This window comes from Acomys minous, assembly GCF_964271855.1.
Source record: "Acomys minous genome assembly, chromosome: 5".
NCBI lineage: Eukaryota > Metazoa > Chordata > Mammalia > Rodentia > Muridae > Acomys > Acomys minous.
In genome coordinates, this window is record NC_140494.1 from 128,528,033 (window position 1) to 128,545,831 (window position 17,799).

General features: G+C 47.4%; 1 protein-coding gene across 6 annotated transcripts in view; it reads left to right on the forward strand.

The window, feature by feature from the left end:
- The window catches only part of RORA (RAR related orphan receptor A), a 764,431-nt gene that overhangs the window by 714,537 nt on the left and 32,095 nt on the right, over positions 1-17,799 (forward strand). For all 6 annotated transcript variants that reach the window (XM_084781231.1, XM_084781230.1, XM_084781235.1 and 3 more), the window contains one exon: positions 9,030-9,115. In XM_084781231.1, coding sequence (XP_084637357.1) covers positions 9,030-9,115 — 86 coding nt within the window. The remainder of the gene's footprint in view (positions 1-9,029; positions 9,116-17,799) is intronic.

The following is a 17,799-nucleotide window of genomic DNA, read 5'->3' on the forward strand; positions in this document are numbered from 1 at the left end:
TGCTGTTGTGGGGGGGGGGGGGGGGGAAACCACAGATTCTGAATGACGACAGCAGGAAGCTGACCCCTGCCCTTGGCTAGAAGGAAAAGCAGACTTAACCTAAATGTGCTGTGGATGCTCTTGCCAGAATATTCTTCCTGGGGAGAACTTGGACTCTCCCTTGAGTATAGTCTAACCAATGAATAAAACAGATTAATTTCCCTAACGATATGAAATAACATTTAACCCATACCAAAAGATTCAGCAGGCATTTTTTTTCTTTTTCTTTTCTTTTCTTTTCTTTCTTCCTAAATGTCCCTCAACCTGGAGTCCTAGGAAATTTTTAGAATCTTCTAGTTCACTATAAACTCTTTGAAGAAGCTTATTCTAACTGGGAGTCTTGACAGAATCTCTAGTGACCTTTTTTTCTTAGTCTCTAATTTCAATTAACACCACAGATCCACGGCCACTGATGTGCTCTGTGGTTGACAGGGATTGGTTAACAGGGATACGCTTTAGGGAAATGAGAAAGGGGTTTATATTTGCCATCTTAGTGGCATCCTCTTCAGCGTGGTGATGGTGGCAGCGGCATTGGTGGTAGGGTTACTCAGCGTCTGGGCCAGTTCGAGAGCAGAATGGCGTCTTAGCAAGCATCATCTTCTTGCTGGTCAAGTCATGTTGTTCAAAAGTTTAGTTGGTTACTAGGGAGTTACCAAAAGATGTGAAGGAGTCACTTAGACATCTTGTGTCTGACTGTGTAGATGAAGAATTCTAGAGAGACTTGGATGTAATAGTCAAAGCCTTCCAGTACTCCGTGGCGGACGTGACTCCCCTCTCAGTGCATAGGATGCCCCTGTCTAGGGAGGACCAAGCTCGTCTGGATTCAGCTTTTAGCAAAGACACAGATGCACCAGGGAATGTGAGTCGGGTTTTCTAAGGAAAGCTCACTCTGGCTGGGATGGAAACACTCCAAGGGATTAGTGTCCTGTCCCCATTGCCAGGACTGCCTGTGTCCTCACGGAAAGCCACATGAGGAGATGGCCTGGCTTCCTTACTCTTCAGAGACTCCCTGTACCCGTAGCTAGCTCGGCTTTCTCTGAATTCATTCTGGGGCACTCTGGCCTACTGTTTTTAGCACATCATCCAAGTTCTAAATGTCTGCTTGTGCTCAGTTGTAATTATAATTTGCAATCTTTGTTGTTTGAGGTAGAGATGATGTCTATGTGTATCTGTCTGTGACTCTGTCTGTGTATGTATGTATGTATGTATATGTTTAATGGGTGTTTACAACTATGTCTTGAAAAAAATATCATTTTAAAAGGCTGCTAAGGTTTAGAAGAAACCTCAGTCAATGGGAAATTTTTAAGAAGTGACTTCATGGACCAAGGACATAGGTCCATCACAGAGTGCTTGCCTAGCATGCACCACAACACACACACACACACACACACACACAAACATATTCTCTCTCTCTCTCTCTCTCTCTCTCTCTCTCTCTCTCTCTCTCTCTCTCTCTCTCTCTCTCTCTCTCTCCTAATAGGTACATTTTAGGTCTTTCAAGGACAAGGAAACAGAGAAGTACATGTCTTTGTTTTAATGATACAACTTGATGGAGGCAGGGGGCCATCGTTTGAGTCCATTTAAGAAACTTAATACTGAACCTTGGGATGTCTGAGGCTCACAGGAGGGTGGACTATGTTTACTATGGTCCAGCCCTGATGAGACCGTGTGGCTCAGTGACTTCGCTGTGACTTCTCCATCTTAAGGACCTTTTTACTCCAGGTTGAGGCTGCCATGGCGATGCCCATCATCCCTTAAGAAGTGAAGAACTAGAGGCTTAGATCTGTCTAGCTCACAGGTACAAATTACAGCCCCGTGCGCTTCTGATTCTTTGTGGTTGGACCCGTTGTGGGCAGGGAGAGCATGGCGTCCTGGTCCCCGCCAAGCTTCCCAAAGCTTCCTGTTTATACAGGGTTCCCCCCCCCCCACCTCATCTTCAAAGAGGGTTAAAGGCATTCATTTACCACCACAGCCTGGGAGGTAAGATGTATTCCGTTTTATGGGTGGAGGAAGTAGAGGTGTAAGTGACTTACCTGAGGCCACCCAGGGAGTCGGGTGTCGGGGACAGGTGGGTTGGCAGGGCCCCTTCGCGGCTGGCTGGGTCTCCAGCTCTCTCTCCCTGCTGTCATGTGTTCTTGAGAGCAGCAGACACTAGTAACAAATCCATGGCATCTACCATAAACCAGGATAGGAAAGAGATACCGTGTGTATTTTGTGTGTGCGGGTGTCTGTCTGTCTGTCTGTCTGCACACTAAGCTCCAGGTTATCTAAACATGAAGGGGATTTCACGGATACCCCGCCCCCCACCCCCACCCCTGTCTGTAGAGTGAGGATGCTAATAGTTGCCTCCTTCAAGGATGCTATGCACATGGAAGCCAAAACAAGCTAATGAGGTCAAAAAACTTTGAAAACTGCACAGAGCTCTGCAACTCTCGGCTGTCATTAGTGCTGCCTGCTGGAAAAAAAAATGGCAATGAGGCTGCTTATGGAAGGGGCGTTGAGGGGTAGGGCTTTCCTAATTAGAGGTCTGATTGTTTTGGTGATCTGTGGCAATGATTTCAGTACTGTCATGAAAGAATCCAAAATCAAGGGAAGAAAAGATGGTCTTCTGGGGAGAGCTAGCATTCTGGGTAGTTATATATTTAGCAGACACAATGGCAAAACAAGTTGATGATGAGTTTTCGAAGTGTGCAGCTGGACCATGGCACATGTCGCGGGGTGTTGGGGGGTGGTGCAGGGAACAGAGCCACACTGTATTCCAAGTCACAGGCCCGGGGTGGCAGGCTGCTGTCTGCCCACCGAGTGCTCAGTGACCCTCAAGGGTGGCTCAGTCCTTCCAAGGCAAGAGGGACAAGCCGTTACCCTGGGCTCCTCACCCTTGCCTGTAGTACACTTACACCAAACCCTTCTGTAAATTGTAGCGCTGTGGATGGTGGCGCCATGCTTGAGGGAACGGGGTGAGTAATAAAACAACCTCATCTGAACAGACCAATCAGAAGAGGCCTCCTCAGCAGGACTCACGGGTCCAGTTGAAACCTTGGACCCCTCTTTCTCAGCTGGATGCCCCTACGCATGGTGCAACCTGCACAACCAGCTTTGGAGGCCCTGAAAACCAAAGGGGCCAAGATTGCAGAAGCCTGGGGTTCCCAGAGGCCTCCCAGGCAACTCAGAGGCTGTGGGCCATGCGGCCTTGACACCCAGGCCAAGCTGCTGTGCGCCGCCATGCAGGGGCCTTTAATATCCCAGCAGTTTTAAACCGGGAATAAAATAAAGTGACTAATCCGCAAAGGACTCAGCCATTTGACTAAAAATAAAATCAAACGCCTTAGGGTTTTCCTTTTTAATCTTTATTGGTTTTTCTGCTTACAAAAGTAATACATGCTGGTTGTAAAAAATTTTTTCAAATATTAGAAGATATGGAACAGAACAAGGAAAATGTCCTCCACACGCTCGGCCTTCCAGGAAGAGGGGGAAAAACACCTCCACAGATTTGTGCAAATGAGGGTTTCTTTTCCAAGCAGATCTTTTCTGATTTTTTTTCCCACACTACAAGCAAAACTGATAAGCAGCCACATGTGTGACATATAATATCATAGCTGCACCCATGGTTTGGCCCCTAGCCATTTTCCCTGCAAGCCAGAAGTCACCCTAAACTAAAGATAGCATGGGTGCTGAGGAGAGTGCTCAAGCTGGTAGTCTTTGCCTCATCAGCAGAAGAAGCTGACTTGAGTCACCCCCGGCATCTGTTAAAAACTAGGTGGGGCAGGGAGATGGAGACAGAGAGAGTCCAGGTCTAGCCATATTGGTAAATGCCAGGTTCAGTTAAAAAACAAAACAAAACGCCAATTTAAAATATACAGTGGAGAACCCATGGAGGAAGAGACCCACCATCAACCTCCAGCCTCTACATACACGTGCATACATGTATACGTGCATACGTGTATACGTGCATACCCATATAAACACAAAGTGTGATGTGCAGATGGGCTACGACGAAAAATGATTGGCATAAGCCTAGTTCATTTTTTTCTACGAGCCAACAGAAAAGCTACCCACGTCCCACTGCCGTTTGTGACATACTCTGTTGCTGCAGCTTAGTGCTGGTATGTGTGGTGTTGCCGTGGCGGCCAGTGTGAGCTGCCTTTGACGGTGTGGTGCTGCCGTGGCGGCCAGTGTGAGCTGCCTTTGACGGTGTGGTGCTGCCGTGGCGGCCAGTGTGAGCTGCCTTTGACGGTGTGGTGCTGCCGTGGTGGCCAGTGTGAGCTGCCTTTGACGGTGTGGTGCTGCCGTGGTGGCCAGTGTGAGCTGCCTTTGACGGTGTGGTGCTGCCTTGGCGGCCAGCGTGAGCTGCCTTTGACGGTGTGGTGCTGCCTTGGCGGCCAGTGTGAGCTGCCTTTGACAGTGTGGTGCTGCCTTGGCGGCCAGTGTGAGCTGCCTTTGACGGCGTGAGCTGCCTTCTATGGTCCTCAGGAAATAAGCAGCTTTTCTCTAGTCCCCGGCTTCGCAAAGAGCTTAGACTCCAGAGGATGGAATTTCATTCCACTATAAGGCAGGCAGGACTCCTTATCAACAACAGCCACCACCAGTAGTTATCAGACGTGAAGTCTAAGACTCACGCGGTGTGCGCCTGAAGAGGACACGTGTATAAAACTGACCGCGTGGAAACAGCTCTGAGACCGGCCACTGTTTGCACACTATCCCAGCAAATCTTCAGCTGGGAAGGTGGGATCAGAGGGGTTAACGGATGTGCCTGGGCGTAAGAATTGGTAAACTTGAGGTGAGTCACGGGGAGCTCAGACATCCCATCTGGAATTCTGCAAAGTAGAACGGATAGCCTAAGCTGCGAATGGTGGGGGTTTTTTCCCCCCCAGCTATATGCTCAGCACATAATTCCCAGGAAAGGCTTCTGCAATGGGCTCCTGTAGCGTGTAGGCTTGTCCCAGCTACTTAGGTAGTGTCTCTTGATCCTCTGTTGATGACCGTGTACCAAGTGCAAGCTCACTGGTGTTTGCTGTTCAGAAGAGAACAGCTTCTCATCTGTTTTTATTACTTTGGGTGTATATAGGCACCAGATGTCCCATGACACAGTTATGGAGGTCAGAGGACCACCTGCAGGAGTCCGTTCTCTTTTACCATGTGGGTCATAGAGGCAGAACTCAAGTCATCAGATTCGGTGTCAAAGGCTGCCTCAGCTGGAGATTAGGATCCTGTGGTTAGCTGGCATGCTGGCATTCCCAGGCTTCCCACCGCCATTTGTCAGCTCCAGAAATCTGCCTCTGCAAGTGTGGAGATCCTGCCTGAACTAGAATGTGTGAGAACAAACCATGCAGGCAGTAGGACTGGGAAAAAAAAAAGTGGGCAAACGAGCTCCCATGGCAAGATTGTTCTGGGACCCCACAGCCACACCTGGCTTCCAGGGGTCGCTGCCATATGGTATTGGCCGAAAGGGATGCCAGGTCAGCGAGTGTACCTGTGATTGTCAACTGCGACAGTGTGTGACCGAGCTCGTCTTCTGGCATGCTGGTGGGGTTCATGTGTGAGTGGATACTGGAGCTATGACGCATCATTTGTGCTAACAGTATTATTTGGAGAAGAGCTTGCTTCCTGGTTGAAAATGGAAAAGGCAAAGGAATCTTTTTTAGAATGAGAACTTAAGTTGGCGGCCCATCCTTTGAAACATCTAGAAGGCGCTGACTGTGGTTTCCTTCTCTGGGATCTGTTTGTGCGTCGGTTGAAAGCAAGCAGGGCTCCTGCGCGCTAGGAGCTGAATGGAGAGCTGAGTAGGTGCCTTGCTCCTGGTTGCAAATGTTCGCGGTGAGAACGTCAACACGTGTGATCGGGTGACATTCAGGTTGGCATGCAGTAGGAACAGGTGCCTTTTCCTCATCTCCCAAAGAGCACTTGGGCTGAAATTATTTTCTGAGCTAAAACAGCCATGCAGGGGGGCGGTTCATCTAGCAGAGCAGTTTAATCCGACCCAACAGAGGAGCTGAACCATGCCCTGTGGACAGCCTTCAGCGGACAGCCTTCGGTCCCTGCCTGTGGAGTTCCTGGAGAAGCATGCTGTAACTAATTCTGATTTGTTAGCCCACATAAGCGCATACTGAGGTCTAGGGGAATGGCTCAGTCTTGGACAGACAGGCAAGTCTGTGTGAGCCCATTTCAGTCTTAGCTTTGTGCACTCAAGTCAGCTTGGGTTTGGATAGCTTTGAGATCTGGAAGATGCAATGAAGACCAAAGGTGCCGAAGCTGACTCAGGCCCCCATCCCTGACCCGGCAATACCAGATGCTGGCTGGCTGTGCTGCCATTAACTGCTGCCATGAGCCATTCCAAGGTGATGGTGGTAAAACAGGGATGATACTTCTAGCCCTTTGCCGTATCATGAGCAGACCGCCAGACCTCCCTGTATCCCATTTAAAGCAATCCTAGAGCCATCTAAAAGCATTTTGAATACTCTCCGAACTCCCACTTTCAGCTTTAATTCCTGCCCCGAGCCCCAAAGCATAGCAGCAGAATTCACACCCCTGCTTGATTCACTGTAGTGTTACTTAGCGTCCTCAGGTAGCCTGCCCACAGCCTCTGGAGTCTTACACAGAACTGATATACATCCCTCCCATCATTAAGACAAGACTGAAGACGGTCTGGTTTCTGTTTTGTATCTGTGTGGCTGTACATGTGTGTACATGCATGTGGAAGTCAAGGGTTCGGTCATATGTCTTTCTTAAGCCTCCCTACCCTATTTCTATACTGAGGCACGGCCTTTCGTTGAACCCAGCACTCACCAGCTCAGTTGGTCTGGATAGCCGGCTTGCTCTGGGGAACCTCTTGTCTCTGCCTCCCAGGCACTGGGATCACAGACTGGCTGCGGCAGCTCCTGGTTTGGCTGTCTTTGTTTCACAGATAAGCTCTGTTTAATAGGTGGACTGAGTAGTGTCACCGAACCATTCTCTTCCCCACCGGGCAGGGCAGGGGCGCCTGTTCTTGTTGATTGGTTCACGTCCATGAGAGCACCCAGGCTGGAACTGTGGGGTGATGGCACTTTTTGGATGCCTTTCTCTCTGCCACTTGTCTTGAAAGGCGTTGAGCATAATTCTGCCTGGTGCTGCAGACCGCCGCCTTCCCCCTGAGTCTAGTGAAGATATTGAGAGAGACGCTCAATATGAGACCTTATGCTATATCCCTCAAGGAAGGCAGGCAAGGCAAGGCTGGAGATGGGATTCTTTTATTAGGACAACTCTAAACATTCTAAGCGGCAGTAGCACCATTATGAGGCCGTGTGCCTCCAGGTGGCATAAAAGAATTTCAGTGAGATTTCAAGCAATCTCTAAATCCGGGCAGGAGAGATGCCTCGATGGTTAAGAGTGCCTGCTGCCCTTCTGAAAGGACTAGATTTGGGTTCCTGGCACCGATGGTGGACGCGATGCCCCCTTGTGGCTTCTGTAGGCACCACTGTCACACGCACATACCCAACTAGATCCTGGATGAACAAACATGGCATGCAATGCTGAAAAAAAAAATGGATAGGAAAGAATCCTCCTTCTAGAATAACTGGAAGTCACCACAACACTTGTGTTTGTCTTTGCAGGCTGCATAGTTTATAGTGAGTTTTAATCCAGGAGCTTTGTGTATTTGGTATATATCCAAAGTCAGTGGTTACAGAAAATCTCTCTGGATGTATTTCATTAGAAGAGAGTAGTGCCCCCTCCCTCCCTCCCTCCCTCCCTCCCTCCCTCTCTCTCTCTCTCTCTCTCTCTCTCTCTCTCTCTCTCTCTCTCGTGTGTGTGTGTGTGTGTGTGTGTGTGTGTGTGTGTGTGTGTTGCATACATCACACACAAGAGTCCCTGGATGGAACCATTGCTTGCTGGGAGGCATACGGCTACCTGGACGCTGCATACAATGAAACTCACTAGGGCACTTGCTTTTCTGTCTGCGTGTATGACTTGGCAGATAACGTGCTCTGGTGGTATCCAACGGTGAAAACTTTGGAATGCAAACGGAGCACAACATTCTAAGCAAGCAGGGGCTCATCACCACCATGGCAGATCAGCCCTGGTCTCCACATTTCACATAGAAATACTATTTAAGAGATGAGTTAAATGTGGGATTTCCCCCCCCCATGTGTTATATTCTGTATATTTCAGTTTTCAATTCTTTTTCTAACTCTACTGGAAACATAGTGTGTTTATTTAGAGATATGCCTGGCCAGGACTTAGAACATTGGTATGATATCTTAATCATTGGGTTTCCCAGAGGCAAGCAGCTTTAAATAATCAATTGCATAAAAATATGTGCATGATGCACCAAAAAAAAAATCAATTTCCATCATTAAAAAAAAAGTCCAGACGCAACCTCTCTTGTTTGGCAAAATTCATCATTATTAAATTCAGACAGGATATTAACTTTATGGCTGAAAGGTTTTGGCTGTTCAGAGATGAACTAATTTTGAACACATGGCAACTACATTAATTCTTTTAAAAGATGAGTGAGGAGCCCTTCCTATCATACGTAACCTATTAATATTTTGAATTGAATAATTTTCCTAAGTAGACCTGACTTTTTGGGGGTGTATTTTTCTCTACCAGTCCAGAGCCACATGCTCAGCCAAGACAGATTTATGACCTTTTAAAAATAATGATGGAAAATGAGATGGGGTGGGAGGGGACACATTTTAGTATCTGCTTTGCTCTGAGGCCTAAACTGCGAACTCTCTAGTTCTGGAAGCCTTTGAAATGCTGATTCCAGTCTTCTTGTGGGCTCTTAAACACCTTCTCAAATGACCCATTTTAATAACCCGAAAGCTATTATATAACGAGCAGCCATAATTTAGTCCAGGGCTCTAGGGGGACCCTCACAGTTCAGCAATGAATAGTTAATGCAGGATAATGTTTAGCAGGTTATTAGTTTTCACTATACAAATGCTGATCGGGGAACGCTTTTATAAGGTGTTTAAAAGAAAATGTAATTAACTGGTTGCATGCTTCTGTTGCAGCTCAAATTGAAATTATTCCATGCAAGATCTGTGGAGACAAATCGTCAGGAATCCATTATGGTGTCATTACGTGTGAAGGCTGCAAGGTAAGCTATTTTAATTGTTGTTGTTGTTTCTATTCGTGTTACAGGGCATAGTTGCGATTTCTATTTTTTTACTTGCAGTCTGCCTAAAAACTCAGCTCCTTGAGATTCCAAGTGATGATGTCAGGGCGTGGCCAGCACTGCTTTCTTAAATTAAAATTACTGCAGTTACATACACTTTACTCATCCCTTCAAATTGTCAGGAGAGTAAAGAGCCAGGGGCCAGAGTCAGCTGCACTGGTGCGGTGATACCTCTGGGGCTTTTAGCATTCCATGTGCGAGGAGGAGGACCTGAGTGCAAAGCCCCATGGGAAAAATCCAGGAATGACCACTCATGCCTTTTACCCCAGCTTCCTGGCCAGCTAGCCTAGCTGCAGCCGTGAGCCCCAGGTTCAGTGTGAGGCCCCCGTCTCCAGGGAATAAGACTGAGTTACAGGGCGGACACTGACACCCTGTTACGCCCTCCATGAGTGCAAGTGTGCGCGCACACACAGGGACCCCTGATTGCCCCTTTTGTTGGATTTATGAGAAGATATTTCGAGTTAGTCTCACATGGATGTGACTGTTGGTGTCCGATGTTAAAATACACCTGGCCAGGTTATAGGAAGAACTCAGCTTTCCTCTTGGTGTGTCCCTTGTCCACATTGTTTGAGAGATAGCTTAGCCTTTTAATGACTCAACTTTATCCATGGCACCCGCCCGCCCTTCCTACCTATTGGAACTGTTTCAGGAAGAAGGGGGTATGCTCTTAAAGCCCACAATACAGAAAAGTGTTGTTTCAATCTAAATACCATCTTCATCGTTGCCCTTGGGACCTTTGTACAGCATGAAAACAGAACAAGCCTACTACGAGAGTGGAAACAAAGTAACAGATGAAATGTTTAGCCTCATCAGCCCAAGACCACGCCAAACTGTTACTCGCATTTCCATTGGTTAAAATTTAAATTCTCCAGCCTGGGTGGGAAGAGTCTTGAGCCAGGGTTAAAACAGCACAGAATGCGTGGGAGAGTTGCTATCTGATGCAAAGGCTTGGGAGACAGTTACAGCCACACCTAAATCAACCCTGAGAGTTTTTTAAGATGGAGGGGGAAAAATCTGTAAATTTGGTTTTATTTCCTTTGGTGAAAAAAAACTAGAATACATGGCATCATAAGACAGGAAAAAAAAATCCCCTGCAGACGCATGTGACGGTTGAGAGATTTGGGGGCGACTAGCCTCGTAATTCTTTAAATTCCTTTCACTGCTAATCATAATATCACTTGATGATTTACGTATGTGTAAGTACATCATCTAGACTGCAGGCTAATTAAGAAGGGTTTTTTAAAAATTATATGTATTTATTTGGGGCAGGAAGATGGAACGCAGGAGCCTTGGCATTCGTGTGGAGATCACACCATGTGGGTCGTAGGAGCTCAGGTCATCAGGCTTGGTGACAAGTCCTTCTACCCATTAAACCATCTGACTAGTGCAACGCTCGGGGCTTTTACACATCACCAAATCGTTTTGTACTTTTTTTAAAAAGCCACCCACCTTTCAGAAGTGGGGAACTTGTTACTTGAGGGGAATTTTTAGTTATTCATCTCTGTGGTAAAGGCCTCATGGCACTAGATTAAAGAAAGAAAGAAACAAAGAAAGAAGAAAAAGAAAAAAGCTATGCCTCTTTCTTCCTTCATCTGGCCCTTCTGAAATAAATTCCTTTAAAAATGAAAAACTTGGGGCTGGAGAGAAGGCTTAGTGGGCAACACGGCTTGCTCTCAAAGCATGAGGACCTAGCATCTGTGGGGTTTTTTGTTTGTTTGTTTGTTTTTTGTTTTGTTTTGTTTTTTAACGAAAGGCTGGGCGTGGCCGTGTACACTGTAACCCTGGCATTGACAGGGCCTGAGCCAGGCAGAGGCCCATACCTCGCTGCCCAGCCACCCTAACTGAACAGTGAGTTTCACGTTCAGTGAGAGTCCCTGCCTCGGGTAAGAAGAGCGACAGAAAGACACCCAGCGTCCCCTCCTCTGGCCTCTGCATGTGCCACACACATGAGAAGAAAGTTGAAATACTAACCTAGCTAGGCAAATGACCTGTCTGGGACTGCTGACTCAAGTTCAGCCTCTGTGTCCCCAAAGTTATGTCCTTGGTGGAAGCACCAGTTCCTCCCTTGTCCTTCGAGCAGTGTTTGTTCTCTTGTGGTCCTCAACAGATCTGACCATTGTGCGTGGCAAGTCACCTGGTGTGCCTGGTGCTTATACCACCTGCGTCCTTGCATTCTGCCCAAGAAGCTCAGTAGTCCCTGTGAGTCGGTCAGCTAAGCTGCTGTGGTTCTATGGGTCAAGCAGTATCTGGAAATTGGAATTCAGGGGTGGGTTGGGCGTGTGACGTGTGTCCTACGCCTTAGCAGTTTGGAAAGGCCCGTTGGTAACAGGGTGTTCGGTAATAATCCCGAATTGGCAAAGTGCCGATGCCTTTACACGGGCACAGTGTACATTTAAGGTCCAATATTTATTCTAGATGAAACGAAATACGAACAGTAAGGCTGGCAGCAGTTACGAACCCACTCTATCTAGGCCCCCTTCCACACCTGTCCGTGTGGCACCCCCGTGGCACCCCCATGCTCCTCTGCTCAAGTGACCTCCCACAATGAACACCACTAAGCCACTCCAGCATGACGTATTCGATGCCATACAATGTGAGGAGCTCGGTTTTTGGGGGGATTCCAGCCCGCTCTATCTCAGTTTCTGACTGTAATAATTTTATCCCTAGTTACAGCAAAGTCAAGAGACTTCGGCCACTGTCACGTTCTAACCAGGTGGAGGTGATCCCACCATGTCGAATCCTAAGTGATTTCCTTTCTGGCAGTATTAATTACACATAGCAGGGGAAGCCCGCGTGGCACATCAAATAGATTTGGAATAAGGAGAGGGTTAGAAAATGGGCTGTGTTGTTGTATTATACTTTTCTGTTGCTGTGATAAAACATGACAAGCACAACTTACACGGTTTTACGGGGTTAGAGTGTGTGATCAGCAGAGTGAAGGCACGGCAGTAGGACGTTCATGAGCCACAACCCCCCCCCCACCTGATGTGCACCTCCAACAAGGCCACACCTCCTAATCCAAACAGTTCCACTAACTAGAGACCAAGTATCCAGACCTATAAGTATGTGTGGGCCTTTCTCTCCCCCGCCCCACCCCCCCCACCCCCCGGTGTCTGAGACAGGGTTTCTCTGTGTAGCATTGGCTGGACTCGCTTTGTAGACCAGGCTGGCCTCAAACTCAGAGATCCGCCTGTCTCTGCCTCTCTGAGTGCTGAGATTTTAGCTGTGAACCACCATGCCTGGCTTGGGCTATTCGCATTCAAACCACCACCATCATTTTCTGAGCTAGCTAGCTGTTTCTTAGGTATATTTTTAAATCAATCTGAAACCATAAAGAAGCCATAGAATGTGATCATAATGCCCCAGGTGGGCAGGTACTATTTATGGGCTATCCGTGGTCTAGTCTTGTCTTCTGTAGCCATTGGCACTTAATGCCAATGTCCACGATAGTAAAAGCAATACTAGAACACTCTTCCTTGGGGCTATGTACCCCACTGTAAGGAATCCAAAGATGTAGCCAACTATATCCTCCCTCAGTTGGTGGCCCATCTGGACTGCACAGGGCAAAAAATAACTGTGTATAAACTCACTGATAACATTAGATGAGTCTGGGCCTGGTTCAGTTCCACGTGGGGCCAGGGAGGGCATCCTGGGCTAAGAATTCAGGATAGTGAGGTGGCCAAGGTGAAATGGCCAGCACTGGGCAGCCTCGGTTGTGTCCACTGTATTCAGGGAAGGGCGGATAGCCCACGTGAAAGGGAATAAGCACCGCTTTCTGTGGACAGCGCAAGGGAGCGAGGACTATTATGCTAAGACTTTATCATCATCTCAAATGTGCCCTAGTTGCTCTTTGGAAAGAGTAGGACAGCAGTAATGCAAGGGTTCTACTCTGTCAAGAGATGTTTCTGGACTCCTGGAACCAAATCTGGTTGAAGCCTTGGTGAGAGTGACCCAGCCAGTGGGAACTGGAGATTGGAAAGGACAGCAGAAAGATCTAGAAACAATGCTTAGGGCTGTAGATCGAATCCTGAGCTTCCATCCTACCAAGGGAAGAAAAGGGGTATTCTGAGAACTGTGTTCATGGTTACAGTCTGCCTCTGAGAGATGGTCCAACTGCCACTCATCCCATTTCCCACGTTCGTCATGAGGCACAGCAGCTCACCACATAATGGAACATTTGGCTCCGTCACATACACCTACCTTTTTTTGTTTGTTAAGTCCTGTAACCACTTTAGACTTTTCACCTGTACACTTTCAACTCCAAGGTTGCTTTAAGATGTATTTGTATGGGTGCAGGTACCTGTGGAGTTCGGAAAAGGGTGTCAGGTGCCCTGGAGCTAGAGCTGCCGGTGTGGGCACTAAGAGCCAAACCTGGAGCCTTCGCAAGAGCAACATATTCTAACCACTAAGATATACGTTCTTACTTTTATTATACAATCTAGTACTGGGGATAGTAAATGGGATTCTAATTATATTTAAGACCTTCTGCTCTCCATAAAAATACATATTGCCAAGCATAATAATCCCAGCACCTAGGAGGCAAAGGCAGGTGGATCTCTGTGAGTTCAAGGCCAGCCTGCTCTACAAAGTGAGTCCAGGACAGCCAGAGCTATTACAGAGAGAATTCCTGTCTCAAAAAACACAGGAGTAGGATTAGAGAAACCCTATCCCGAAAAGCCAAATGTGTGTGTGTGTGTGTGTGTGTGTGTGTGTGTGTGTGTGTAAAGTGCGTATATACAAATATATAAATCATAATTATATATGACTCATTTATCTGAGACTTATCAATGACTTATAAGCTAAGATGGTGTCCTGTGTGAAACTTCCTCTTCCAGTCACAGGCAAATTTACAATCATCTCCTCATACAAGCATTCTTGTACACTAACTATAGGAAGGTTTCTAAAGGTATTTAGAATTAGGTGGTGGTGGCACATGCCTTTAATCCCAGCACCCGGGAGGGGGAGGTAGGCAGATCACTGTGAGTTCAAGGCCAGCCTGGTCTACAAAGGGAGTCCAGGACAGGCAAGGCTACACAGAAAACCCTGTCTCGACAAGATGTGTGGAGTATATAACATGGTTTTTCTCCCCCCTGAAGAAATTGTCAAAGCATGTGGAACTTTGTGCTTGGCTAGAAAGAGATTTGATGAATGTTTCCGTCTAGGCCCTAATAGCTCTTCATGAATTCTGCTATTTTTTGTTATTCAATTGTAAAAAAGTCACTATGACCCCTAATCTGGTTCTGTATCATTATAAACACTGTTTTTATGCTCAATATTTTTACTTTTAATGCTTTAAAATGCCTAGTTCTGGACTAGAGCTCAGCCTTTTAAAATGAAGACCAGGTTTGAGGAAAACCAAGCTGTTACTTCGCCCTGTGGCCATCTAGGTTTTCCATTGTGCTGTGTTAGGGTGATGGGGTGGACGGTGCGCCTTCGGCATAGTCTCCAGCACCACAAAAACAAGGGACTTGTCCCTTGTGTCTCCATAGCTACTGCCCCGTCCTCAGCTCACCGTCATACTAGGTTGGAGGCAGTGCGGTATGTAGAATCCTGCCACATTTCCGGAAGGTTCTCCTGGGGGTGCTGGGTGCCTTTTCCTGGCACTGGATCCGAGAATGTTGGAGCTCAGGTGCTGGCAACATCCACACTTACAAATGGGACACACGTGGTGAGGTCACCTTCCAGTCAGAGCTCACTGGCACACACACAATTACACAAGGAGGTGGGGGCCGGGGGCTCTGTACAAGGGCTAACTGGTGCAGACTAAGGAACTGAGTCCCCTTCCTCCTACTGCTGCTGAGGAGACTGTTATTCCTGCCTCTTCCGCTCCCTGACATCAATCTATGGATGCCCTTTGCCAACCATGGTCTCTACGTTCTGCCCACACTCATCCTCACCCTCCTCAATGTTTCCAAAAGAAAGTCCCAGGATAAATGAAGTTGGGACATAGGGCATCTGTTTACATAGAGGACTCAGTTCTTCTCAGCCCCGGAGAAACAGGGCGGACACACAAACCTATCTGGATGGTCTCCTGCATTTCCAACTCTTAGCCAAGTTGCAAAGCGCAGTGCTTTGGGCAGGCATAGGAGCACTCACAATAGCGCAGAGTCACGAATAAATCTTGGTTGTCAAAAAGCAAATGTGTAGCCATTCCAAAGCGTCTGCCATTAGAATTCCGCCAGGCAGCTGTCAGCTGTTTTCTTGTAATTAAACAGCCAGTGAGCAGCTAATTAAGACATATGTGTACACAGAAGTGGAAGTGGGTATGTTAATGAACTGTAGGAATCAATTCATTACGTGAAAATTGTCAAAAGACCAAACATCAGATCAGTACTGCAGCCTGTTCATGGAGAAGCAGCCCCCAACAGAAGGGGACACCCCCACATACCCCTAGAGCAAGACCCCTGAGTGTCTCCCTACCACACCTACACTTCAGTGTCTAGCCAGCCCGACTCAAACCCTTAGTAACCCCAATGGGAAAGGTCACATTTGAGATACATCTAGCAAGGTATTTCCCCTCCTGTAGAGAAAGGCAGCACCTGAGGCCCTGCATCGCCCGGATCCGATCACTGTCAGTAACTTTCTCTGCGGCCCTAAGGAGGGTGCAGGGGCCTTATTTTTCCAATCTGCCCTCCATATTTCTGCGACCTGAAGCTGTGGAGATGTCTCCGATGATAAAGTATTTGCTGCACAATTTTGATCCTCAGTAGCACAGGCCTGACTCCCTGGAGGATCCATGAGGCCGGCCTAGCCTAACTGGTTAGCCCTAGGGCTCAGTTGAAAACAAACAAACAAACAAACAAACAAAAGAATGGATGTGAAGGAAAGGAGGGAGGGAGGGAGGGAGGGAGGAAGGAAAGATATAGCTCCCTCGGACTGATGCCCAAGGTTGCCCTTTGGTACACTCACCATAAAAACAAGCCTGTGTGTGACCTTTGTACTTAAGATGCATCTAGAATCAGGAACTCAAATCCTGCACCTCCTGGCATCTGCCCAATTTCTCTGAACTTTAAAGTGTCCATAAACAGATATGCAAGTGGCGACTTTGCATGTGGTCAGTGAGCGCCTGGAACCAGGCTCAGAACATGGCTGCCACTGGGGCCCACCCTGCCACGCGGTCAACAGGTACTGAGTCAGCTGTTCAGAATGGAGGCTGCGGGGAAGGCAGTGACAAGGCAACTAGAGGGGGTAAAGTCACACTAGGAACGTGCCTGGGAGGGGCCAGGTCAGAGACGCCCAGAGAAAGTCAAAAACAAAAAACAAAAAGGAGATTGTCCCAGACAGTGGCAGGGATGGAGGTCCTTTGGGGAACTGGAACACAGCAGTTTAGCTTGGTCTGTGTATGAGTTTGGAAAGAGGATTATTGAGTCAGAGAGAGATGCCCGGATAGGCGGCCATTACCTGATCTTCACAAGGGTGAAGAACCCCCCAGAGGGCGGACGGGCAGGGAGATGACTCCAGCCCTGAGTCTGAGGTGAGTGTGCGCCCAGATTTGGGATGGAGGAAAAGAGACCAGACACATGAATTCAACATGAATTTGGGCTGATAATTTCATCTCCGTATATGACTGAGAGAGTGTGACGGCACTAGGCACGTTTTGGAACTTCGCATTTTGTTAGTGAAGACGTGAACAACTTTGCCGAGTTGTTTAGTAAATTTGAGAGGACACTTCCATTATTCTATGCCATTCCCAACTCCCATGGCCACAGTTACGACACACTCTCATGTCCAGTCTGCACTGGGGTCGCGTTGGTACTTTTTGGTTCAGACAGCCGCCAAAAAAATAGCAGCAATCAACCAAGCCACTAAAGTATAGTGTTTGCCAGTTTCCATGGTGCAAATTCTCCAGCAGGAGGCTGCCACAAGCTACCTGTGCACCACCTTGCCGGAGGAGTCGGGGAGAAATAACCAACACTTCAGTATCTCCAGCCACTGCCACTCACCCAGTATACCCGACAGCCACATTGTAATAAATAATAATCATAGGTTTAAGTCGGGAAGAACTAACCAACACTTTAGTATCTCTAACCGCTGCCACTCTTCCAGTATACCCAATAGCTTATTATAATATTATAATAAGTAATAATCGTAGGTTTAACCACTGGATTGAACGAGTCTTCTGACATTTAGCACTCAGCTCTTGAATCCAGGTGTGAGCTTTCTCGTGAACACCCAGTGTTGTTCAAGCACCAAGGCAACATGGGGCTGGGGAGATGGTGCGGCGGTTAAGAGCCAGTTCCCAGCACCCACTCCATGTGGCTCAGACTCCCCTGTAAAGTCCAGTCCTAGGGGGATGTGATGCCCTCCTCTGACCTCGTAGATACTGCATTCAAGTGTACAGCCCACCCCCAGAGACACGCTATGATATGCATAATTTTTACTATACTTTTGAAAATATAATTACATCATTTTCCCTTTCCTCAATCTAGACTATGCCTTGTACCCTTCCTTGCTCTCTTTCAAATTTATGGCCTCTTTTTTTCCCCATTTTTTAGACATTCTCTCTCTCATATATACATATATATTATAATGCATATATATTGCTGAATATAACCTGCACAGTCTGTACAATTTACTTGTATGTGTATGATTTGGGTCTACCCATT